The sequence below is a fragment of the Hypanus sabinus genome, chromosome 27 (assembly GCF_030144855.1).
Source record: "Hypanus sabinus isolate sHypSab1 chromosome 27, sHypSab1.hap1, whole genome shotgun sequence".
Taxonomy (NCBI): Eukaryota; Metazoa; Chordata; class Chondrichthyes; order Myliobatiformes; family Dasyatidae; genus Hypanus; species Hypanus sabinus.
In genome coordinates, this window is record NC_082732.1 from 29,762,299 (window position 1) to 29,787,584 (window position 25,286).

General features: G+C 43.5%; 1 protein-coding gene across 6 annotated transcripts in view; it reads right to left on the minus strand.

Moving 5' to 3' along the window:
• klhl21 (kelch-like family member 21) overlaps nucleotides 1-25,286 on the minus strand; it is a 40,731-nt gene that overhangs the window by 3,718 nt on the left and 11,727 nt on the right. For 3 of the 6 annotated variants that reach the window (XM_059952138.1, XM_059952140.1, XM_059952139.1), the window contains exons 2-4: nucleotides 20,751-20,905; nucleotides 8,686-9,736; nucleotides 3,090-3,495 (exon numbers count right to left, since the gene is read on the minus strand). In XM_059952138.1, the coding sequence (XP_059808121.1) occupies nucleotides 3,090-3,495; nucleotides 8,686-9,712 (1,433 nt within the window). In that variant the 5' untranslated portion in view covers nucleotides 9,713-9,736; nucleotides 20,751-20,905. Of the gene's footprint in view, nucleotides 1-3,089; nucleotides 3,496-8,685; nucleotides 9,737-20,750; nucleotides 20,906-21,331; nucleotides 21,416-25,286 lie in introns of those variants that run through there. The other 3 variants (XM_059952143.1, XM_059952142.1, XM_059952141.1) reach the window with 2 other exon arrangements.

Sequence of the window (25,286 nt, forward strand, 5' to 3'; positions counted from 1 at the left end):
CTTTAATAAAATCAATGAACCATCAGCCGATCCACCACTCAACACAAGTACAATTTCAAACAGAATATGCATCCTCAAACAGATACCCCAATTTTTTTTTTTTTTTTTTAAATGGCTGTCAAATATTTCTTTTCCCTCCAGCACTTGGAATTATTTGGCATCTTCCACAATCTCAAGAATACCAATTAATAGAGCTTAATTAATGTCTGTATTTTGCAACAATCAAAGTGGCAGTCAATTGCTCACAGGAAGTTTCCATGAACAAAAATGAAGTAATTAAAACAGAATTAGTGATACTCGCTGCGGGGTTAATATTAGCAGCTCAGGATCTCAGTCAGACACAATTCCCTCACGTGATACTCTTGGCTTCCACTATTGTTCACAAACCCAATATCCATTTACCCTATAATAATAAATACTGGTATTAAAGTTGTCAATCAAACGTGCTAATGTTGAACCATTAAGAATATCTTTATATACTTCTATTAGTTTAAGAGGCACCACTTGGGGGGGGGGGGGTTTTACCTCACGTAGATAATAGATGCAGGATCTGCTCACTTCCAGGCTGTTTAAAACATCTACCGAAGTAGCAACAAATGGTCTCAGTACTGTCATTGAAGCAAGGACAAACACTGGTGTCCTCCTTCAGGCGAGTGTGGATATCAAGCACAGACTTGGAAGTAATCCCACCTCCCTGTTCGCCACCCCTTTTGCGATTCAAAAACCCATCCATACTTACGTACACTTTAATAGTCAGTAGCCATGCTGAAGCCAAACTGGGGAGTTGGGTGGGGAAGGTGAACTACCAAAAATGTTGATCTAAATCAGAACTCACGCAGTAAGCAACGTGATCATATTCCAGACAGTTGCTGCTTCTGTCTCTCAGACCCACTTGTTTACAGAGTAGTTGTGTGTCAGAAAGAGCTGTGTGTTACTTCAGGGAAACATACTTCTTACTTAATGACAAATAATTATGATCTGGAAGCCACTGACAGTGTGGCAGAAGCAGCGTTTTTTAAAATTTAATCATTTACGGGATGTGGGCGTTGCCAGCTAAGCCAGCATTTATTGCCCAACCCTAGATGCCCTTGAGAAGGTGGTGATGAGCTGCCTTCTTGAACCGCTGCAGTCCCTCAGGTGCAGGCACACCCACAGTGCTGTAAGGGAGGGAATTCCATGATTTCCAATATGTTTCCAAGTCAGGCTGATGACTTGAGAGGAGGATTTCCAAGTGGTGGTGTTCCCAGATTTCTGCTGTCCCTTCTACATGGTGGTGGTCATGGGTCTGGAAAGTGCTGCCTTAAGAACTTTGTCATGTTGCTGCAGTGCATCTTGTAGATAGTACACACTGCTGCAACTGTTCGTCGATGGTGGAGTGATTGGATGCTTGTGGAAGAGGTATCAATCAAGTGTGTTGCCTTGTACTGGTGGTGTCAAACTTCTTGAGTGTTAATGGAACTGCACTCATCCAGGTGAGTGGCGAGTATTCCGTTACACTCCTGACCTGAGCCTTGTAGATGGTGGGCAGGCTTTGGGGAGTTAGGAGGTGAGTTACACGCCATAGGATTCCTAGCCTTTGACCTATTCTGGTAGCCACGGTGTTTATATGGCTAGACCAGTTCAGTTTCCTGTCAATGGTAAACCCCAGAATGTTGATAGTAGGGGATTCAGTGATGGTGATGCCACCGAATGTCAAGGGAGGATGGTTAGAGCCTCACTTGTTGGAGGTGGTCATTGCCTGACATGTGGCTGAAATGTTACTTGTCACTAGGATATTGTCCAGGTCCTGTTTCACTATCTGAGGAATCACAAATGGTGCAGAACATTGTGCAGTCATTTGCGATCATCCCCACTTTTGACCTTGTGATGGAAGGAAGGTCATTGATGAAGCAACTAAAGATGGTTAGTCCTAGGACACTTCCCTGAGGAACTCCTGTAGTGATGTCCTGAGGATGAGATGATTGACCTCCAGCCACCACAACCATCTTTCTTTGTGTCGGGTATGATTCCAACCAGTGGAGGGGCTCCCCCCCCAGTTCTCATTGACCCTATTTTAGCTTGGGCACTTTGATGCCATACTTGGTCAAATGAAGGCAGCTTCAAGGAGAATTGAATAAACACACTGCAGGACTGAAGTTCAGGGTGAAAATATTTGAATAGCCCTTTCGAAAAAAAATCAGCCCATGTACAATGGCTCTTACTGTGTTGGAAATTCTCTGAAGCTTGTGATATTAAAAAGAAACCGATAACAGTAATCAAGAGTTGTTTAGTTGTGGATAAAAATTTCATCAGTTGTTGGGGCAAATTACTTGCAGATCCAATGCAGACTGGTTAATGTTGTCTTGGTAAACAGTCATTAAGTCACACGTTCCACCTTAGACACTTAAATAGAACAAAACTATTTTCCATCCCCAAGCCATAAGCCTCACAGCTCACCCTTCAATACCCAATTACCCTCATGAAAGACAATAAAAATGCAAGTTCATTCTCCTCACAAAGAAGAACTAATCCCCAGGACAACCCTTCCCCAGCCTCCGGGCCAATTCAACTGAAGTAAGTAGAAGGGAATACATAAGCAAATTTCTTGGCTTTGACCCTGGTTGCAGGAAAGGGTCACAGGCTGTAGCTGGGAAACTCTGGGCTCCATTGATGTGGGAAATGGGCTGGTGGTGCTGGTGAAGGGAAAGGAAATCATGGAAGAACTCACAGGAACAATATAAATGATGCAACCCCAGGTGAAACTTCATCACCCACTTCCATGGAGGGATACTGAGAAAGTTGTGTTTAGTCATGTCACAGTCTGAAAAGTGATTAACCACAATGCTGGTCTTCAAACCCACAAGAAACTTCTCAGACATAGTCATTGGGGGCAAATCACATCATCGCTACCACCCTCAGAACACTGGAGAAGGTGACATCAATTTAGTCCATCATGCTGATACCTCTTGCTAAAATAAGTAATCTTGAATTTATTTAAGTATATGTATCAATCTGGTCCTTCCCTCCCAATTAGCCCTCCATAATTCCTTCATTCACTAATTTACTAACAATCTCCTTACTCCATACAACACAAGTCATTTCAAACTTACTGGACAAAGTATATTAATCCATTGAGAGTCACCATCTTTGGTACAAGTAGCCACGGAGGCAATGAGCCACACGTCACCATACTCCACAAGTCAATCTCAGGGTCGTAGCACTGAATTGCCATCGATTCCTCACCAGTAAGGGTTCCAATGGTGTATAGTTTGCCTCGGCAGGCCGTGCTTGAGCAGTTGTCCATAGGGAATGGCATTGGCTGCAGGACCTCCCAACTGTCCACAGAGTGATCGTAGCGTTCTAGGCTGTCGTGGGCGAGAATGTATATGTGTCCCTTGAGCACAACGGAACTGTGGTATTCACGGGCTTGCAACATAGGTGAAACTTCGGTCCACTCATTTACACTGGAATTGTATCGCCACACACAATCATATAATGACGTCCCATCAGAACCACCTATTACACAAAAATAAACACAATGAAGTTGTAACAGTCGAAAACTGTCCCTTCCCACCACAGAACCATTAATCATTTCTGCCTCAAGAGAATGCACTCAATGGGAGTCAGATCCTGTTTGCCAAGAAGGCTTAATGCTGATTTTTAAAATTTTCCGGTACAGTACAATATCAAGCTCTTCTGGCCCAACGAGCCTGCGCTGCCCAATTACACACGTGTCCAATTAACCTACTAACCCGTACATCTTTGGAATGTGGGAGGGGACTACGATGCCAAAGAGGAAACCCAGGCAGTCACAATAAGAATGTACAAGCCCCTACAAACAGTGGCGGAATTGAGTGTACACTAACCGCTATGCTACAGTGTTGCCATTGTGTGGTGCTGATATAATGCTCCAAAGCCACAGGTGCTGGCTTTTGGGTAAGACGTTAAAGCAAAGGTCAATTAATATCTTGGGTAGATATTAAAAATTAAGTCATTATTCTTTGTATCCTAGCAATCACCCAACATGTCTAAGCCTATCACCTCCCTCATGGTTCCGCCTCCTTCTACTACCCATACTGCTTTCCCCTTACATTCCTTCTTCACCTTTCCTGCCTATCCCCTCCCCCACCCCTTGGTCTTTCCCCTTACTGGTTTTTCACCTGACACCCACCAACCTTCTCCTTCCCACACTCCCCCCACCTTCTTTATAGGGCCCCTGCCCCCTCCCTCTTCAGTCCTGACGAAGGGTCTCAGCCCGAAACGTTGACTGCTCGTTTCCACAGATGCTGCCTGACCCGCTGAGTTCCTCCAGCATGTTGCATGTGTTGCTTTGACCCCAGCATCTGCAGAGTATTTTGTGTCCAAGCCCAATATTCTTTTTAGAAAAAAAATCACATTTTTCTGCTTGGGAGTTCGGTGAAAAATTTGCTGCAGAACTCCAGTATAAGGGGGGGGGGGGGGGAACTTCAATATGTGCAAAGCATTTTGAAGAATTACTTTTTCTGCCTTCTTCCACCCTCAACAATTTTCTGTGGGCATCACCATGGAAACATCACAGCCAAACTTGATGAATTAATGATGATCTGCAGCACAAAGAGGCCAATCTGTGGAATGGCTTTAAAAAATCTACAGCTTATCTCACTGTTCTATCAAGTTGTGTACTTTTCTCCATTTTAAATGTTTAATCCATTTCCCCTTAAACTTTAAAGGATCACTACTTCATGAACAACTCTCCATGTAAAGGGGGGTTCCTCTAAGAGTCTCACCAACCTCACCAACCAGGGCAACTGATCCTCACAATTTTAAAACAATCTCAACAGTTGCTCAACATTCTTCTCACAGTGAACAGGACTCCTTCCCTTCCACTCCTTGCTCTCGTTCACTGGGGTCAATGAACCTCCCTTTGTTCTTCACACCCCCACCCCCGATCATTTCCAAAAACACAAAGGGTAGTTAGTGCCAAGTTTGAATAACCATTAGCAACAGGAAGCTTGGTTGAAATCAGACGTGGCAAGGCACTAGAAATCTTCAGTATGGTCAGTGTCCGAGCCCAAGCTCAGAGTCATGAGTTTGGGGTGTAAGTTTAGGTCTGTGCTGCTTTGGCAGACTGTTTAACTCCAGCACCGCAGTGGTCTCCTACAGTTAACACACAGAAGACGCTGGAGGAACTCAACAGGTGAGGCAGCATCTATGGAGGGGAGTAATCTGTCAATATTTCAGACCGAGACCCTTCATCAGGGCTGGAAAGGGAGGAAGTGCCCAGAATAAGGAAGTCGGGGAGGGGAAGAAGTGCGTTAAATGATAGATGAAGCCAGGTGGGTGGGGGACAGGGGTGAAGTTAGGAGGTGGAAGATGATAGGTGGAAAAGGTAAAGGACTAAAGGAGGAGGAATCTGATAGGAGAGGAGAGTGAACCATGGGAGAAAGGGAAGGAGGAAGGGCATCAGGGGGAGGTGATAGGTAGTTGAGGAGCAGAGAAGTAGTAAGCAGGAAGCCAGAGTGGGAAACAGAAAAAGAGGAAAGGGGGAAGGGGAAAAATTACCAGGTTAGTGTCCAGCAGGTTGGTGGTTACCCAGATGGAATACAAGGTGTTGGGCTGGTGGCCTCATCATTGCAGAAGAGAAGGTCATGGTGCAGTATGTGTTTTATCATTGATTTGATTTCCTTCAAGCACAGTTTGACTCTTAACCCAGACTCATCCCCCCCCCCCCACCAAACCCAGGTGGTCCAAGTTCAAACACCGCATACTACACAATGGACCCTCAGCAGATGAGGAGGTGGGAGCAAAAAATTACCCCCACACACTCAGCCAACTATTTCCCAGCACAGCCATGTGAGTATTTGGGGAAAGTAATACATATCTGGGCCGTGAAAAGATAATTTACCATGTCTCATTGCTGGCTACTGATCAAAAATAAACTGTATTCCCTGAGTAAAGATAGTCACATGCCCTGACCACAATGGCATGATCTGTATGTGGAGTGAGCACTGAAGCAATGAGGACAGAAATAGTCAGACAGCATTTTCGAACTACCACTCACTTTTTACCCACTGACTGTGACCTTTCCTCCACCTCTTGAGCGTAGGAGAATGAGGGGATATTTGATCAAGTTATAGAAAATTCTGAGAGGGTATAGATGGGGGTAAAAGCAAGCAGGCTCTTTCCACTGAAGTTGAGTGAGCCTAAAACTGGGGGTCATGGGTTAGGGATGAAAGGTAAAATATTTAAGGGGAACACGAGGGAAAACATCTTCACTTAGAGGACGGTGCAAGTGCAGAATGAGCTGTCAGCATAAGTGGTAAATGTGGCTATGATTTCAACTTTTAAGATAAATTTTAATAAGTACATGGATGGGAGAGGAATGGAGGGCTATGGTCTATGTTCAGGTCAATGGAACTCAACAGAATAATAATCTGACATGGGCTATTTCTATGACTCTATGGTTCCTCTTCAAGAATTTACCTAAATTTTGGTTTTGAAAGTTACTACTAAATTTGCTTTCATTGCCCTGATGCCCTAATCCCAATTTGAAAGCAACACGTTCTGAAGCAGAATATTTAATTACATAATGGAGAAATTCTCATCTTGGTTTCTGGTTCTCCTGTCAATTTTATTAAGTCCATGTTCTTTGGTTTCCTCCCAAGCAGCAGAGCAGTTTCTCCTTTCTTACTCTATCAAGCTGGCCGGTGGTGTAGTGGCATCAGCACCGAACTTTAAGGCAAATGGCCCCGAGTTCGAATCTAGCTGGCTACTTGCATGCTCTCCATCTGTGTCACATTGAGCTAGCAACTTGACCTTGTAAAAAACAGTCGAATGCTACAGAAAGGGCAAAAATGCTGCCCAATGTGCCACAAGGTGCAAAAAGGAAAACACAGCTATCAAAACCTTTCCTAAAAAATCTTCAACTTAAATCTCTAACTGCTTCTGCTCATAGAACCTTTTCTATTCCCTCCATAAACAAATTTTGCTTCGGTGTCAATTAAAGCTCGGCCACTACACCACCGGCCAGCTTGATAGAGTAAGAAAGGAGAAACTGCTCTGCTGCTTGGGAGGAAACCAAAGAACATGGACTTAATAAAATTCAGGGTGAAATAAAGGTAGGGCTTTTCATTCAGCTGATCATGGAAATTTAATTCCTCCGAAATATTATGAACCCTGGAAACCAACACAATCTGGGATATAGAAGTAAAATTAGGCCATTTGGCCCATTGAGACTTCACTGTTCGATCATGGCCGATTTATTTTCTCTCTCAACCACATTTTCCTATCTTCTCATTGTAACCTTTGGCATCCGTCTATTGAGACTGTGCCCTCTGGTTCTAGACTCCCCCACTATAGGAAACATCCTCTCTCGTCCTCTCTATCTAGGCCTTTTAATATTCGATCAGAACATGTCTACAGTTCTCCGAATGGCATAGCACAGGGACAATAATCACCTTCTATGCTCCTAGGTAGTTTGAGGTAAGATTTTTATTAGTTGGAGACAAGGGTTACGAGTCAAATGCTGGGATTGCAATGTTAATCAGCTACTAAACATCAGGCTCTGTATGAGCAGTTGAAGGAAGCAGGTCTCTTCTCTTTATTGAAGTGGGAGAGTATCACGAGGGCGTGTAATCCTCAGACTCTCTGACTGTGGGCAAAGTTAGGGCAGGACCTTTAGCAAGCGGAAGCAAGTCTCTAAACAAACAGCGGGATGGTAGTGTAGTGGATAGCATAACGCTTTATAGTGTCAGCAATCAAAGTTCAATTCCTGCCGCTATCTGTAAGGATTTTGAACGTTCTGTGACTGCATGGGTTTTCTCTGGGAGCTCTGGTTCCCTCCCACATTCCAAAGACATACAAGTTAGGGTTAGTAAGTTCTGGGATGCAATGGTGGCACTGGCAGCATGCCAACAGTTGCAGGCTGCCCTCGGCACATCCAGGACTGTGCTGGATGTTGACACCAACAAGACATTTCACTCACAAGAAAGAGAAAATCTGCAGATGCTGAAAATCCAAGCAACACACACAACATGCTGGAGGAACTTAACAGGCAGGGCAGCATCTATGGAAGAGAGTACAGTCGATGTTTCGGGCTGAGACCCTTCAGCAGGACTGAAGAACAAAAGTTGAGGAGTAGATTTAAAAGGTGGGGGAAGGGGAGGGATAAACACAAGGTGATGGGTGAAACTGGGAGGAGGAGGGGTGAAGTAAAGAGCAGGGAAGTTGATTGGTGAAATACAGGGCTGGAGAAGAGGGGATCTAATAGGAGAGGATAGATTCTTTATGCTTTGATGACAAATAAAACTAATATTTAATCTATAAAGTGGAAGAGGATCTCTGTGGCGGGTAATCCTCAGACTCTCTGATTGTGGTGTTAGTGAGGCGAAGACAAGTCTCTGTACAAACCTGCTTCAGCGCTCGCGTGGATCTTGTACACAGTAGGATTGTGTGCTGTCAGATTAGCACTGGATGCCATCTGAAATTGCCCACGCGCAGTGATCTCAGAACTGGCTACAACTGGGTCAATGGTCACCTGCTCAGAATTAGAAAATATATGGTCCTCCAAGCCCACAAGGTGGGATCCTGACCTAAATGAATAGGTGGCGGGGTTGGGGGTGGGGGGAATCAAATGAGCCTACATGTGTTGCTATGGAGACAGAAATAATGTTCTTTGCTAGCCTTGAGGCCCTCTGGGACAGTGCTGGGCCAGACGCGAATACTTGCCTGTTACATAGATGTCATTGCCAAAGGCAGTGATGCTGTAGCCACCAGCCAGGTGGTCAGGGAACTCAGCGAGGTATCGCCACTGGCCAGTCTGTGGGTTGAAGCAATCCACCGTTACCAGCTCGTCACAGTCCTTGTTGCAGCCGCCCACCACCACCAGTATCTCGGCCAGGCCAGTGGAGGGGCGGGCCCTCATCCTCTCACACGGGTAGTCATGCCGGTCGTACTCGGACGACTGAAAGGCCCGGGCCTGGTGGATGAGCTTGAGACAGAATGGGGAGTAGTAGACAAGCGGGTCGCTCTCTACGTAGGCCAGCAGGTAGAAGCGGCGGATGAAGGGCAGACGCACATGCTCAAAGAGCTCGGGCCAGAAGCGCAGCCGGCGCTTGGGATCGGCCTTGACCCACCGCAGCGCCAGTTGGTAGGCCACCTCCTCTTTGTCGACGTGCAGCCTGTCGTCAGACAGGTACTCGAGCAGCCGACGCTGGGGCAGCGCCTCGAACTCCTTCTCCTCTGACAGCTCGATGATGTGGCGCAGAATGAAGCTCTTGGCACTCTCGGCCAGGCTCCGGCAGGCGTAGGCCTCAGCGAACTCCTGGATCTCCAGGCAGTTGGTCACGTCCAGCTGGCGCTCCAGGTAGGCGCAGCAGGCCTCCTTCACTGAGTGGAACTGGAAGAGGTCGGCGGCCCGGGCCAGAGGTTCCACGTTACTCTGGGTGACAGTCACCTGGCCGGTGTAGGAGAAGTCCAGCAGTAGGCCTAGGATCTCGGCCTTCACCCCATGCAGCTCCACCCGCTCGGCATAGCTCTCCTTCAGCCGGCCGGCAAACATGGCCTTGAAGTAGTGGCTGGCTGCTGCCAGCACAGTGCGGTGACAGGGGAAGTCCTGGCCATCCACCCACAGGGTCATGTCAAAAAACTTGCGTTCTATCCGCAGCTCGTTGATGCCCTGCAGGATGTTAAGGGCGTGACTGGGGTCAAAGAATGGCAACACAGAGGCCTGGGTTACTATGCTCGGCCGTTCCATCCTGATGGCTGGGGATCAAATCATCTGTAAAAATCAGAGAGAGCGAGAGGCGATTACAGAGCGCATGGGACCTCAGCAGCTTTATAGCCAACCTCCTCATGTGGTGCGTTATATTTACCAGCAACCACACCAGGTGGGACTCATAAATCACACTGCCACTATTTGCATTCAATGGATTAAAACTTGGCTGACTGAAACTTATCAGGAACCCAATACTCCCAGCTCAGTCACACAACACAGTCACGGAACAACTTTGTCGCCTTCCAAGCCCCACCTCCTCCTCTGCAATAGCACAAATACAACTGAGGATCCATTGGGGTCAGAGTTGTGAGTTCAAACCTTTTCTTTGTGGCTTAGCTCTATTAACCCAAGCTTCACTTCCTCCCCAAGCAAATGTATTTATCTATTTAGAGATACAGCGCAGACTTGATCCCTCCAGCCCCTTGAGCCAAGCCAACCCAGCAAGCCTGACGAATCTGATCAACCTTAACCCAATCACGAGGCAATTTACAATGACCAATTAACCTACCAGTACGTCTTTGGACTGTGGGAGGAAACCGGAGCACCCGGAGAATACCAACATGGTTCACGGGGAGAACGTGCAAACTCCTAGCAGATTTCATTAGAAATGAACTCTGAAACACCCAGAGCAGTAATAGAATCATGCCAGCACCTACACTACTGTGGTCACAGTTATGAATGGGAAATTTTACATCTATTCGAGAGGCATGGGTTTAAAGAACAGCAGAACTCCCAGGTTACCTAATATTCAAACCTCAATCAACCTCTCCAAACACAAATTTTATCTGGACTTTAATTAGGTTTGGATCTTTGGGTGAGCAAATTGATGGTTATGTCTCCTAAATCATAACTATATCATAACATTTCAAAAGTTCTCCACTGACTTGAAGCATTTCAGGATGTCCATGGCTCTCTTCCCTCAAAAGTTTATAACTTGGTTTGATGGAGCCTGAACAAAACCAATAATACCATGCTACGTTTGGGCTCAGTCACACAGGTGTAACTATCCCTCACCTTCATGGAGTTGTTCCCTGACACTGGGATAACTCCTATAGATTTCAAGTTATTCAATCAGTCACGGCAAACACAAGGAAATCTGCAGATGCTGGAAATTCAAGCAACACACACACAAAATGCTGGAGGAACGCAGTAGGTCAGGCAGCATCTATAGGGAGAAGCGCTGTCAACGTTTCAGGCCGAGACCCTTACTATCTTTTCTTTCAGTTAGTCCTGACAAAGGGTCTCGGCCCAAAATGTCGACAGCACTTCTCCCTATAGATGCTGCCTGACCTACTGCATTCCACCAGCATTTTGTGTGTGTTGCAATCTGTCATGGCCTCCATTTAAAAAGCTCTCCCAGAATGCTGGCATTTCCAACAATGGTAACAATCTGCTGGAGGGACAGTGGGTTGAGCAGCATCTTTGGCAAGGTGGTGGTGATGGGGGGGAAAGAGGGGAAGGAATTGTCAACATTTTGGGATGAAACCCTGAATCAGAACTGTCAAAATGTCAGCAATCCATAACCCCCACAGATGCTGCTCGACCTGCCAAGTTTCTCCAGCACATTTGTTTACTGCTCCAGACTCCAGCATCTGCAGTCTCTTGAGAGACCCAGGGTAATATTGGTCAGGAACCTAGTCTGAAGCCTTGAGTATGCCTTCTGTGTGCTTCTTGTGCAGAGCGGAGCTTTAATGAGGACCACTATGCAACTTTAATGGCATTGAACTTTACCACAGAGGAAAATCCATTCAGTCCATCACTCTCCCAGACCCCTTCCACCAAACTCATCTGATTCTCCCTTATACAATGGTTTTTACTTTGTGCAAAACAATATCTTGTCAATTTCTTTCCTCATTCTCTTAAAAGCACCAAATTTCATTTATTCCACACTCCTTATTGACTCTAGTCCCTACAAAAAACTCTGAGCAAACTACCACAGCAAAACTTCAGCAATTAAAATAACAATCTTAATGGCATCTCAACATCACTGGAACTTGTACAAGAACGCTACAGGCAAAGGAATGATAAGATTTTGTAAATGGAAGACAGAATACAGTTCTGATAAATTGAAAGTGCACTTTGGGAGGACAGGTGAGAGGCGACCACACAAATGAAAGATGGGATTGCAAGGAACTATCAAGGAATAGAAGAACCTTGCCGCACAAATTCAAGGATTGCTGAAGGTGGCAGCACCTGTAGATGAGGTGGTGAAGGCAGAAAATGGGAAACTTGCTCTTGTTAGCTGGGCAGAGAACATGGGTGCAGGGAGATTGAGTTAGATCACAGCTAGATTTACTGTGTACGGTTCGAGTATTGTGCATTGATCTCATTGGTATTTTACAGGAAGTTGCAGAGGATTCACCAGAATGTCACATGCAGTGTTCGGTTATGATGAGAAATTGATTAGGTTGAACATGTTTTTCTTGAAGTGAAGAAGGCTGAGGGCAACCTGATAGAGATATACAAAACTAGGAGGAGTACTGATGGTAAAGATAATTGGAAGTATTTCCCTCAATCAGAAGCACCTAAAACTAAAGGACATGGATCTCAGGTATGCAGTAATTGGTTTAGAGAGGAGTGTAAATTTGGACAAGACAGCCTGAGTGGGTGGTAGAGGTAAGAACTCTCAGAATACTTAAAAGTACCGAGATAAATACTTCATTCACCAAAACACTCAGGGCAAGGGATCACATGTAGATAAATGGGATTAGTATGGATAAATACTTATAGTTAGTGTTAGTCACTCTCCACGAATCTCCCTCCTGGCACTTAACCCTGTAATTGGCAGATGTGCTACACCTTCCCATTAGCCTCCATTTAAGGCACCAAACAGACCTTCGAGGTGAGACAACACTTCACCTGTGAATCTGTTAGGGCCATTTTCTGTATCTGGTGCTTCCAGTGTGGCCTCCTCTACGTTGGTGAGACCCAACAAGGAACGACACCTTATACTCTGCCTAGGTAACAGAAAACATAGAAAACCTACAGCACGTAACAGGCCCTTCGGCCCACAGTTGTGCCAACCATGTAACCTACTTTAGAAGCTGCTTAGAATTTCCCTACTGCATAGCCCTCTATTTTTCTAAGAACCTCCGTCCTCCATCCTGACGGCATGAACATCAATTCCAGTAATTACCCATCCCTCTCTTCATTTCCCCTCTTAGCCCCCCCTTACCTCTTCTCCTCCCCTGCTTATTAACTCCTTCTCCCCTGTCCACTCTCCTTCTTCTCTAGCCTTTGACCTTTTCCATCTATCACCTCCCATCTTCTTACTTCATCCTCCCCCCGACACACCTGGCCTCACCTATCACCTTCTAGCTTGTACTCCTTCCCCTCCCACCCCCTTTCCCCCAGCTTCTTATTCTGGCATCCTTCCCCTTCCTTTTTAGTCCTGATGTGGGTCTTGGCCCGAAATGTTGGCTGTTTATTCATTTCCATAGGTGCTGCCTGAGCTGCTGAGTTCCTCCTATATTTTGTGTGTTGCAGTGGTTGACAAGGACATGGTGTGCTGGAGGGCCCGAGCCTGTCCTCTGTGACTCATCCCATGACTCCGGAAGCAGAGCCCTTGAATATTTCAGGGCTGAGGTAGATGGATTATTCATAACAGGGTGAAAGGGTACCACAGATGGATCAGAATGCAGAATTAAGTTTACAATCAGCTGTCAATTTATAAAGATTGCCCCATGTATATCGAAATATACAACAATGTCATTTACGTCAAGGACCAACACAGTCCGAGGATTGTACCGGGGTAGCCCGCAAATATCACAATGCTTCCAACGCTAATATAGCTACCCACAACTCATTAACACACTTATTAAGTGACAAAACATCTTGAAAGGCTGTGTGACCTACTTCTGCACCATATTCACATTATCGCAGGGAACATCACTTATTGTGCTATGGAGATCTCAGAGCTACGGTCCTCTAACTAAGGACATTGTGTAAACTTAACTAATTAAAAAAAGGGGTGAAGATTGACCCTTAAAGAAGAAAAAAAATCACTATTTTAATGGACACATTTAAAGGTAGCTCTTATTTTACCAGCTCTTCAATCTCAGCTGAGTTGCAGTTCACAACTCAGGAGCTGCAGTGTTGATGGTAATGACATCAGGGGGAACGATGAACCAGAAAATAGGTTGGTTTGTAAAGTGAGCGGTATATTCCTGCCACTGTCTGTAAAAAGTTTGTACATTCTCCCTGTGACTGCGGGGGTTTCCTCCAGGTGCTCCGGTTTCCTCCTACAGTCCAAAGATGTACCGGTTGGTAGGTTAGTTGGTCATTGTAAATTGTCCCGTGATGAGGCTACGGTTAAATCATTGGTTGCTGGGTGGCGTGGTTTGAAGGGGGCAGAGAGGCCTGTTCCGTGCTGTATCTCAATAGACAAATAAATAATACGAATGACCTTGTGATATTTTTAAATCAAAGGGAAATTCCTAAACCAATGAGAAACAATTTTGTTCATTTATTCTATTATCATGAACAAAAGCTCCATTGTATTGTGACTCTGGCATCTCATATGATCCAAGCTTCTCTTGATGGTCTAACTCAAAGAGCTGGCCTAGGTCAAGAAAACAGCAGGCAGAAAGGACGGCCTTGGTACTCCAGTGTCACAGAGAGTTCATTTAAATTAAAATCAGCTGGGATTGTTGCAGCTGACACACTGAACGGCCATCGTGGTGACAATGGACAAGGGTGAGACTAAACTCACAAGCCACCCAGTCAAATAGTCAATGCCTGTAAATGATAACTGGTAGGTTAGGAACAGCTAAATGTTAGCTAGGCTTATAAATCAGCAGCAGGTAAAGATTTGATACCTACAGAAAGTGGGGGGAAAAAATGACATTGTACTTACTCTGAATCTTTCACTAAATTGTTCCCAAATGAATTCACTTAAGAGCTGAATTCACTTGTCCCTTGAAGCTTCGTAAACTTCACACACAGGACTCTGTCAGTCTCACACACAGATGGGCAATATCCAGTCACAGTACACAGACGTCAGCCATGAGTAACTCTAGTTGTCAGCAAGAACACGGGCTAATTAAATGAGCTGAGGTTGTTTTAAAAACATGTATGCTCAAGGCAAAACAAATTTAACAACTCATCATGGACCCCACTTATTGGGCAACAGCTTTTTATTAATAGCATGCTTTACTGTAAATAAGCAAAATTAAACACAGAGCCACATAGTAGATATTAGGCTCTGATGAATAAACCAGACTCTGAAGCAACCCAATATATTAACTCTCTATGGAGGCTGCCTGACTAGATGAATACTCATAGCATTTTTATTTTTTATTATAGTGAAAATAAGTAAGATAGTTTAGTCAAAGAGGGAAGGTTTAAGCAGCATCTAAAAGAAGAACTAGAGTACTTGAGGCAGGAAATTACTTTCTTTAAAGTCTGAGCAAACAGGAACGCACAGGAGAACAGGAGCTATGCAGCTTTCAACGTTGTACAGCAGGGAGATTATGGAGAGTGGGGGGGGGGGTGCAAAACTGGATCTTTGTTTGTTTACCAGTTTGAAGATTCAAAATATTTGTTTTAGTCACTGTTTTAAGATTTTCCTTTAACTCCATTTTAACTCTAAATATATTAGAACATGTTGATAACACACACTGGTGTTTTTGTCTTCATACACATTTTACTCCATATCTGTTCTTTAATCTCCGACTTTATAAAATTCTTTACACTTGATAATCATTCAAGTAACAATTAGGATAGACAAAGGAGAGTCAGTGGATGTTGTGCACTTGGGTTTTCAGAAGGCCTTTGACAAGGTGCCACACGAGGCTGCATAACAAGCTAAGGGCCAATGGTATTACAGGAAAGATACTAGCCTGAGTGTAAGATTAGCTTACTGACAGGAGGCAAATAAAGTGAATAAAGGGGATTTGCTGGTTGGCTGACTAGTGGTGTTCCACAGGGTCAGTGTTTGTCTGTTTCGTTCACATTATATGCTAATAATTTGGATTAAGGAATTAATAGCCTTGTGGCCAAGTTTGTGGAACATAGGTAGAGAGGCAAGCAGTGGCAGATGGAATACAGTGTAGGGAAGTGACTAGTCATGCACCTCGGTAGAAGGAATAAAGATGCAGATAACTTTTTAAATGGAGAGATAGTTCAAAAATCCGAGGTGTAAAAAGACTTAAAGAGTCCTTGTGCAGGATTCCCTAAAGGTTAACTTCTGGGTTGAGTCAGTAGTAAGGAGGGCAAATGCAATTTTAGCATTTATTTCAAGAGGACTAGAAAATAAAAGCAAGGATTTAATGCTGAGGCTTTATAAGGCATTAATCAAACTGCTCTTGGGAGTATTGAGAGCATTTTTGGGCCCCTTACCTAAGAAAAGATAGGCTGGTACTGGAGATAGTCCAGAGGAGGCTCATGAGAATTATTCTGAGAATAAAAGGGTTAACATATGAAGAGTGTTTGCTGGCTCTGGACCTACTCGCCAGAGTTTAGAAGAACGGGGGGGGGGGGGGGCGGATCTCATTGAAACCCACTGAATATTGAGAGGCCTAGATACAGAAGATGGGAAAAGGATGTTTCCTATAGTGATGGAGTTTAGGTCCACAGGGCTCAACCTCAGAATAGAGGGACATCTATTTAAAATAGAGAACTGGAGGAATTTCTTGAGCCAGAGAGCAGAGAATCTGTGATTCTCAGACAGCTGTAGAGACCAAGTCATTGGTTATATTTAAAGCAGAGGTTCTTGATTAGTCAGGGTGTCTAAGGTTAGAGTAAAAAGGCAGGAGAATGGAATTGAGAGGGATTAATAAATAAACCATGATGGAATTGTGGAGTAGACTCTATGGGCTGAATAGCCTAATTCTGCTCCCATGTCTTATATGTATTGCACTAAACTGCCGCCATAAAACAAATTTCATGATATATATCGATGACATTAAACCTGATTCAACATTCTCTGGAGTTTAAAGAGGATGGTACAAAAAATAAAGAACATCCAGTGAGTGGCAGTTCTGTGGATGAAAACACTTCGTTAATGAGAGGTCAGAGGAAAATGGGTAGACTGGTTCAAATTGACAGGAAGGCAACAGTAGCACAAAAAATACACATATTACAACAGTGATGTGTGGCAGAGCATCCCTGATCCCATGACGTGTCGATCCTCAAAATGGTTGGGCTTCAGCAGTAAAAAAACCCACTCCTATACTTAATAAAGTGGCCACTGAGTTTATCTGCACAAATTGGATTCCTAAGTTGTTTTATGCCATGGGTCAGCAGAACATGTCCTGGGCTGCACCGAATCAAAGCCCCCAGGTAGTAGCCCAATACAGTACCGCATACCAACTGCTCAGGGCCGCCATGAGGGCGAGTGCAGCCCCACCTATTGGCAAAGGACCAGCATTGCAGCGCCACCTAACAGCAAGTTCATGTCCTGCAGCATTCACAACAGTATCTAATAAGGCGGTGGCGTATGTATGCCAAGTGGCCTCTGGAACCAATCGGCCAATCAATAAATCCACAGCTGACTTGAATATAACTTTAACTTCACACTCCTGTTCATCCCAGTAAACTTTCTTTATAAATTAAAATGATATATTAGTGCAGAAAAAAAAACTTTGTTTTTCATGCCCTTGATCAGATCATTCTATCTCATCAGTACATTGAGGTAGAACAAGGGGAATGCAATAGACAGGATACTGAATTCAATAGAACAGAATACATGCGAGATGGTACAGCAGCATGGCAATTCCATTCAAGCTGCTCTATGGCAATCTACTCATTACCTTTTGCCCCCTTGTTTATCAAGAATCTTCTACCTCTCCCTTGAAAACATTCAAAGAATTACAAGATCTCCCCCCTCCCAAGAAAGTTCCAAAGATCCATGATTCACAGAGAAAAAAATGCCTCAGTCTTAAATGGATAACCCCTTGTTTTTGAAACTTCTAGATTATCAAGAGGAAGCACCCTCTCAAGAACCCCTAGGATTAAATAGTTAAATCAGGTTAAATAGTCTGTCACCTTCTAAATTCCAGCTGAAACAAGCCTAGCCTTTCTAAGATTTCATTAGGCAACAGAAAAATTCGTTAAGATGTGAATTTTTGTTGGGTTTATAAATCAGTTACAAAATAACAACACATTATTTAATCCATTCTGTGCACCCATCCCTCAGTCTCACAACTGGATTTTTGAATTTTGTGAAAACTGACTACTTACAACATTGAGCTTACTGCCTTAGAGCACTAGATGTGGTGGGCACATTGATGAATGGTTATAGAAATAAATACAAGTACTTATCAATAATCACAATGCTTTCAATGTGTGTGTGCGCTATACCCCAATTTCATTCAAATGTTTTATCATAGAATGTCTTCACCTTGCCTTTCAACAGTTTGTCCTATTGTCATATTGAAAGCTCAAATTTATTATCAAAGTACATATATCCTATACAACCTTGAGATTCATCTTCTTGCAGGCACTCACAAAGAAACACAACAGAATTCACTAAAGAACACACACAATACCACCTCATATCCAATTTGCAAAAGGGGACAAATCGCACAAATAGTAAAAATAAGTAAACAAAAGCATGGAATATGAACTGCAGAGTCCCTGAAAGTGAGCCCACAGCTACAGAGCCCGTTCAGTGCTAAGGCGAGTGAAACCCATCCAGGAGTCTGATGGCTGCAGACCAACATCTGCCTATTTCACCTCTGCTGCACCATTTTTCAGTTTGGTGAGGTGAACTTCCCTTTTAAATCAAGTCCTTTTCCTGTCTGTAGAAGAAGCACCAAGATCCTACAAAGACTGCAGAGAACTCCCCTTTGAGAGCAACACCCAGCAGTGACAGATCTTTCAGAAAGAGAAACAGAATTAAAAACAAAGAAACTGCCTAAATTGTATACAGGGTACAGTAATTCTGTGAGCTGTTTCATGGATTCCAGCTTTCCAAGTTCCAAACCAATACTCAGGAGGGTAAAATGAGTAATATTATAGGTTATTCTCAAGTAGGCTCAATGCAAGTTATAACCTTTAAGTTTGACAGGCTTCAGATAACAGCAAGATCTCCAAAGACTGAACACAGCCTGACAATTCTGAAACAGACAGTTCTCCTTTTTCCATTGTGATCTCCACCCACCCACAACACCCACAAACATTCCACGATTTTTTTAAAAGACACAATTCACTCTCAGTGTGCAAGTTTTGAGTGAGCTATTTATTGCCTGGCCCAATTTTGTCTGCAAGACTTGAAAAAGTTTGGAATTGCCATTTCAGATTCATCCATGTTTTTTTTTGCCTTAGCAAGGAAGACACTTGCCAGGTGAGATTTTGCATCAATCTGACACCTTCATGAAATTTCTACCAATACCATAGTTTTATTTGGAGTTGGTATTGGTTTATTATTGTTACATCTACTGAGATACAGTGCAAAGCTTGCCCTGCATATTGTTCATACAGATCCGTTCATTACACAGTGCATTGAGGTAGTACAAAGTAAGACAATAACAGAATAAAAAACGAAGTGTAACAGCCACAGAGAAAGCACAGTACAGGTAGACAATGAGGTGCAAGATCATTCTGAGGTAGATTGTGAGGTCAAGTCTATCTTATCATACCAGCAAACCATTCAATTGTCTTATAACAGTGGGTAAGAGGCTGTCCTTGAGACTAGTGGTATGTGCTTTCAAACTTCTGTATCTTCTGCTCAATGGGAAGGAGAAAAGAGAAAATGTCCACGGTGGATGGGGTCCTTGGTTATAATTGTTGCTTTTCTGAGGCAGCAAGAAGACAGAGTCCATGGAGAGGTAGATAGTTTCTGTGATGTGCTGAGCTGTCTCCACAAATCAGTGCAGTTACGTGTAGAGCAGTTGCCATACCAAGATGTTATACATCCAGATTGGATGTTTCTATGGAGCATCAACGAAAGTTGGTGAGGGTCAAATGGAATATGCCAGATTTCTCTCGCCAGCTGAGGAAATAGAGGCACAGGTGAGCATTCTTGGCTGTGGCATCTTCGTGGTTGGACAGGACCAGATATTGGTGATGTTCATTCCTAGGAATTTGAAGCTCTCCACCTCAACACTATTGATGTAGACAGCAGCACGTGCATTGCCTGCTTTCTAAAGTCAATGAAGAGCTTGTTAAGCTGATATTTAGGGTGGGATTGTTGTCATGTTACTAAGCTCCTTCCTACATTTTGAGTCCTTGTAAACTTGAGCCTATTGTGGTGGTATTATCTGCAAACTCAGAGAAGGAGTTTTAAGCAGAATCTGGCCACATAGTCATGAGTGTAGAGGCAGTAGAGTAGGGATCTGACAACGTAACTTTGTGGAACACCAGTGTTTAGAATAATCATGGTGGAAATGTTACTGCCTATCCTTACTGAATGTGGTCTGTTGGTCAGGTTTCTAGGTCTTAGTTTTTTTTATACGCTTTTGAAAGGTTTTGAAATTTTTCTACAGCCTGGATCAATGTGAGTGACCAGTTTAAGACTCTTGATCACTAATCCAATAACAATACTTTACTATCACACTGTTCCAAGTCCTCTGTTAAGCACTATACATACAACAGAAAGCACACAAATTAAAACTACATTCCCATTCCATCTATTTTCAAACAATTAGTTATAATACAATGGTACAATGAAGTTGTAAAGAGCAAAGAGCAAATTTAACAGGAAGGGTTCCGAAGCTGGAATACTCTGATTATGTGCAGTTCAATCAGACTGAAGGGATGTTTGTTTTGCAACAAGGACACTTTACAAGGGGCGGAAAGGACTACAGGCAGGACTCCAAATATACAAGCAGTCTTTCATCAATGCAGAGCCTACACCCTTTCAACTCTCTGTAGTTTGATGTTTAATGTCCTCAGTGCTGAATGCGCTTCTTTATTTGTGCAATTTGATCGATGCACTCAGCACGGAACTGAATCTCCGGCTGTGGCCTGAAGCCATCAACACAGTGTTGAATCGAGTGATTTGATGGCTGTGACTGTGGCCATCAGCTCCTGGACAGGCCTCCCTTGCCTCAGGGACTTGTGGCTGTGGACTCACCTTTGGGGACTCGGTGGTTTGAGTTTAACGTTCTGTGTTGTTTGTTCGCTTTTTGTTGTTAGCGCAATTTGCTCTTTTTTCTCCCCTTGCAAGTTTGATGGTCTTGTTGTGTGGTTTAAACAGGTTCTATGGTGGTTCTTCGTTTTTGTTGCTGCCTGCAGGAAGATAAATCTCGAGGTTGTACACATATTTTGATAATAGGTACTTTGAACTTTAATGAACACTGTGGATGTACTTTTACTAGAATGAGTGCAGTAGCTCAAAGTGATGGCTCACTACCATTTTGCCAGGATAATCAGGGATGAGTAATAGATGTAAGCTTTACTAGATGCATCCAGATCCCCCCAAAAAATTAAGAAATATACAATGCACAAAATACACATCAGTGTGAAACTACATTCAAGATTCTGCATAAATTTGTCCATTTAAGGTCAAATTAAACTCTGATTCAGGCCAATCTGCAACAGAAGTGGACCTGGATCTGGCTTCAGTTCACTGCAAATAAAGGCACTTTAACAGGAGAATGGGTGTCCATACTCTTTAAGAATCTGGGCAGAGGTATGAACACCACTCAAGCTTACCATTTTAATCAGAATTTGTGGACTGGGTATTGCTTTGGAAATAGTCTAAAGGTCCTGTGTCCTGGATACTCTGCTGTAAATTGTTTTATGTTGTAACAAGTGCGCAAAATTCTGCTGTCTTTTGCAAGAATTTCATTCCGCTCAGATCCTTTTATCTTGATAGTAAAACCATGCAAAACCTTTAATCCGGAAGTACTGTTGCTAGAGTTGCAGTGGGCTGTAACTTGACAGCAGGAAGATGGCAGTCTTTGATAAGCATACTGTGACTGAGATTATACAAATGTCATTTCAACTCAGAGTAAAAGGTGCTGAAAACAATTATTCATGCTAACCCTTCAAATCATAAAATAGCAAAGATCATCTCCCCATGTTATTCTGATAACTATTAACTACAAACTTCCAGAAGTTTTAAATTGGAGCACTACACCTAGACCTCCGAGAGGTAAAAGCCCATATTAGGAGTTGACCTACAATCCAGACAGAGAATACACAAAGTTCAAATTCGGTATCCAAGCATGTATGAGATTCATTTTCTTGCAGGCATATGCAGTAGAACAGAAAAATAGAATAGAATTAATGAAAAACTACACACAAAACAAAGATTAACAATTAACAAATCTGCAAATAAAGACAAACTGTGGAAGGAATAATTAAATCAATTAACTAAATAAGCAATGAGTACATTAAAAGCATGCTGATAACGTGTGTTGTAGAGTCATTGAAAGTGAGTCCATATTGTGGAATCAGTTCAGAGAGGAGGTGAGTGAAGCTATCCACACAGTTTCAGTAGCCTGATGGCTGAGGGGTAATAGATGTTCCTGAACCATTGACACACGTAATTAAACCTTGACTTTTCCTCACATCTTGCAATTGTGCCTATCTTACACATACTTCCTTCCTCCTTCCCTACATCCTTGCTGTTTTGAAATCAGATCACCTCAGAGCCTCTTCCACCCTGTTTCGGAGTCTTTGTAAATACTGAGATCTCTAATTCCCTGAACTACCCATGTGCCAGAGAAATGAAACTTGCCCTGACCCATGACCAATAATAGGTTTAACAGCAACATAGCTTTTGATTTGCCATGCAAGTTACTCCAGGTATCCACATCATAGATTTCAGATATCTCCAGTATTACAAACAGGGAACAACTTGGAATCAGAATGTGTGGAGCAACACACAAAGTGTTGGAAGAACTCAGCAAGGAAAGTTTCTTCTGTTGAACACCTGAAAGCAGTTGTAAAGATAAACAATACAAAAGAAAAAGAAAACACACCAATCTGCAAAAGTAATGCAAGCATATATATTTTCAATTGCAGGCGAAGTGCAACAATCCTTGACATCCAGCATTGGTAATCAAATCCCATTTTACCATTACCCTGCTGAAAGCCGAATGCACACTAAAAATACGGATAGCTGCAAATCAGACAAACAGCAAGCACAAATTCCTCATTCCTTCAGCTTGCATGCAAGAGTTTGTCAGAGACACAGCTGTTTCAGGGAGTAACTTAGACTCACTAGGAATGCCTTCGTCTACACTGAGCTGGCTGAACAGTGCAAGAGACAAGGCTGTAAGCCCTCCAGTCAGGGAGGAGTAAGCCAGACAAGTTTGCTGCACACGACACAGAAACCCTTGCGGCAAGGGGGGTGTGTGTGTGTGTGCGCACGCGCACACACACACACACTCTCAAGGCTACAACCTTTCCACATCTTACAGTACTGTGGAAAAGTCTTGGCCAGATATAGCTCAGGTGCCTAAAACTTCTGCACAATACCGTAGTAATTTCATGTATTGCACTGTACAGCTGCTGCAAAGAAAATCCAAATTTCATGACATATATGAATAATGATAAACCTGTTATGGGTCTCTATTGTGGACTGAGAGTGAGAAGGGGACAGGAAAAGGGGAATCATCATTGGGAAAAGTGGAAGGGAGAGGGGAGGGAGCAAGAAGCACCGCAGAGACATTCAGTAATGATCAATAAATCAATTATATCAATTATATGGAATTAAGTTACCTTGCCTGGTGTTTCAGGGCAGGGTATGTCTGTATGCATGCCATCCCTCCCGCCCTGGCACCCTTTCTCTGCCACCTGTCCCACACCCTTCCCACAGTGCTCCACCCTCACCATTCCCAACATCCTTTGCTCCCATTAGATTTACAAACTCACTCACTGCTTCACATTTGACAAATACTGCACTGTGCTGAAGTCTTACATATGTGCCTAAGACTTTTGCACAATACTGTATATGGATAGGGTGATCGAGTGAGGTCTTTTCTCTTTGGAACAGAGGAGGATGACAGGTGACTTAGTAAGGGTGTATAAGATTATAAAAGGTGTAGTTAGAGTGGACACCTTTTTCCCAGTGCAGCAAGTGCAGAGGACATCCTTTTAAGGCGAGTGAGGAGAGTAGTCAAGTATAGAGGAGATGTCAGAGATAGTTTTTTTAAAAAACAGTGTTGGGTGCCTGCTGTACGCTGCCGGGGGTGGTGGTTGAAGCAGATGCATTAGGGTAATTTAGACAACTTTTAGATAGGTACATAGATGAAAGACAAATGTACAGTATTTGGCTGTGTAGGAGGGAGGATTTAGGTTGATCATGGGGTTGGTTTACATAGGTCGGCTAACAGACTGTGACATAAAAGTGAATCCCAAAACACTTAATACAGCAGCACTCTCAATTCCTGATGGAGCATCATATCTCATTCAATGTTACACATCAGGTCAAGACTGCTGTTCAAAGTTCAAAATAAACTTACCAAAGTACACACACAATCACCATATACAACCCTGAGATTCATTTTCTTGTGATAACAAGAAACACAGTAGAATCACTGTAAGACCGCACACAACAGGACAATCAACTGGTGTGCAAATGACAAGAAACTGTGCAAATACAGAAAGTTAAAAAAAGGAAAATAAATAAATACATAAGCAAGCAAGCAATAGATATTGAGAATGTAAGATAAAGAGTCCTTAAAAGTGAGTCCATTGGTTGAGGGAACATTTCAGAGTTGGGGTGGGTGAAGTTATCCCCTCTAGTTCAAGAAAGTGATGGCTGAGGGGTAATAACTGTTCCTGTACCTGGTGGTATGGGTCCTGAGGCTCATGTGACTACTTCCTAATGGCAGCAGCGAGAAGACAGCACAGCCTGGATGGTGGAGGTCCTTGATGATGGATGTTTTCCTGACAGCACTCTGTGTAGATGTGCTCAATGGTGGCGAGAGCTTTGTCTGCGATGGACTGGGCTGTATCCACTACCTCTTATAGGCTCTTCCATTGAAAAGCATTGGTGTTCCATACAAGGCCATGATGCAACCAGTCAATACACTCTCCACCACACATCTATAGAAGTTTGTCAAGGTTTGGGATGACATGCCGAATCTTCACAAACTTCTAAGAAAGTAGAGGCGCTCCTGTGCTTTCTTTATAATGACACTTGCGTTCTGGACCCAGGACAGATCCTCTGAAATAATAACACAAAGGAATTGAAAATTACTGATCCTCTCCACCTCCAACCCCCCAATGAGGGCTGGCTCCTGGATCTCTGGTTTCCTCCTCTTGAAGTCAATAATCAGTTCCTTGGTCTTGCTGACAGAGAGCGAGAGGTTTTGTTGTGGCACTACTCAGCCAGATTTTTAATCTCCCTCCTATATGCTGATTCAGCACCTCCTTTGATTCGACCAACAACAGTGGTGTCATCAGCAAACTTAAATATGGCATTGGAGCTGTCCTTAGCCTCACAGTCATTAGTGGAAAACGAGTCGAGCAGGGGGCTGAGCACAAAGCCTTGTAGTGCACCTGCACTGATGGAGAGTGTGAAGGAAATATTACTAAACTGAACTGACTGGGGTCTACAAGTGAGGAAATCAAGGATCTGGTTGCACAAAGAGGTATTGAGGCCAAGGTCTTGAAGCTTAATGATTAGTTTAGAGGGCACGACAGTATTGATAAG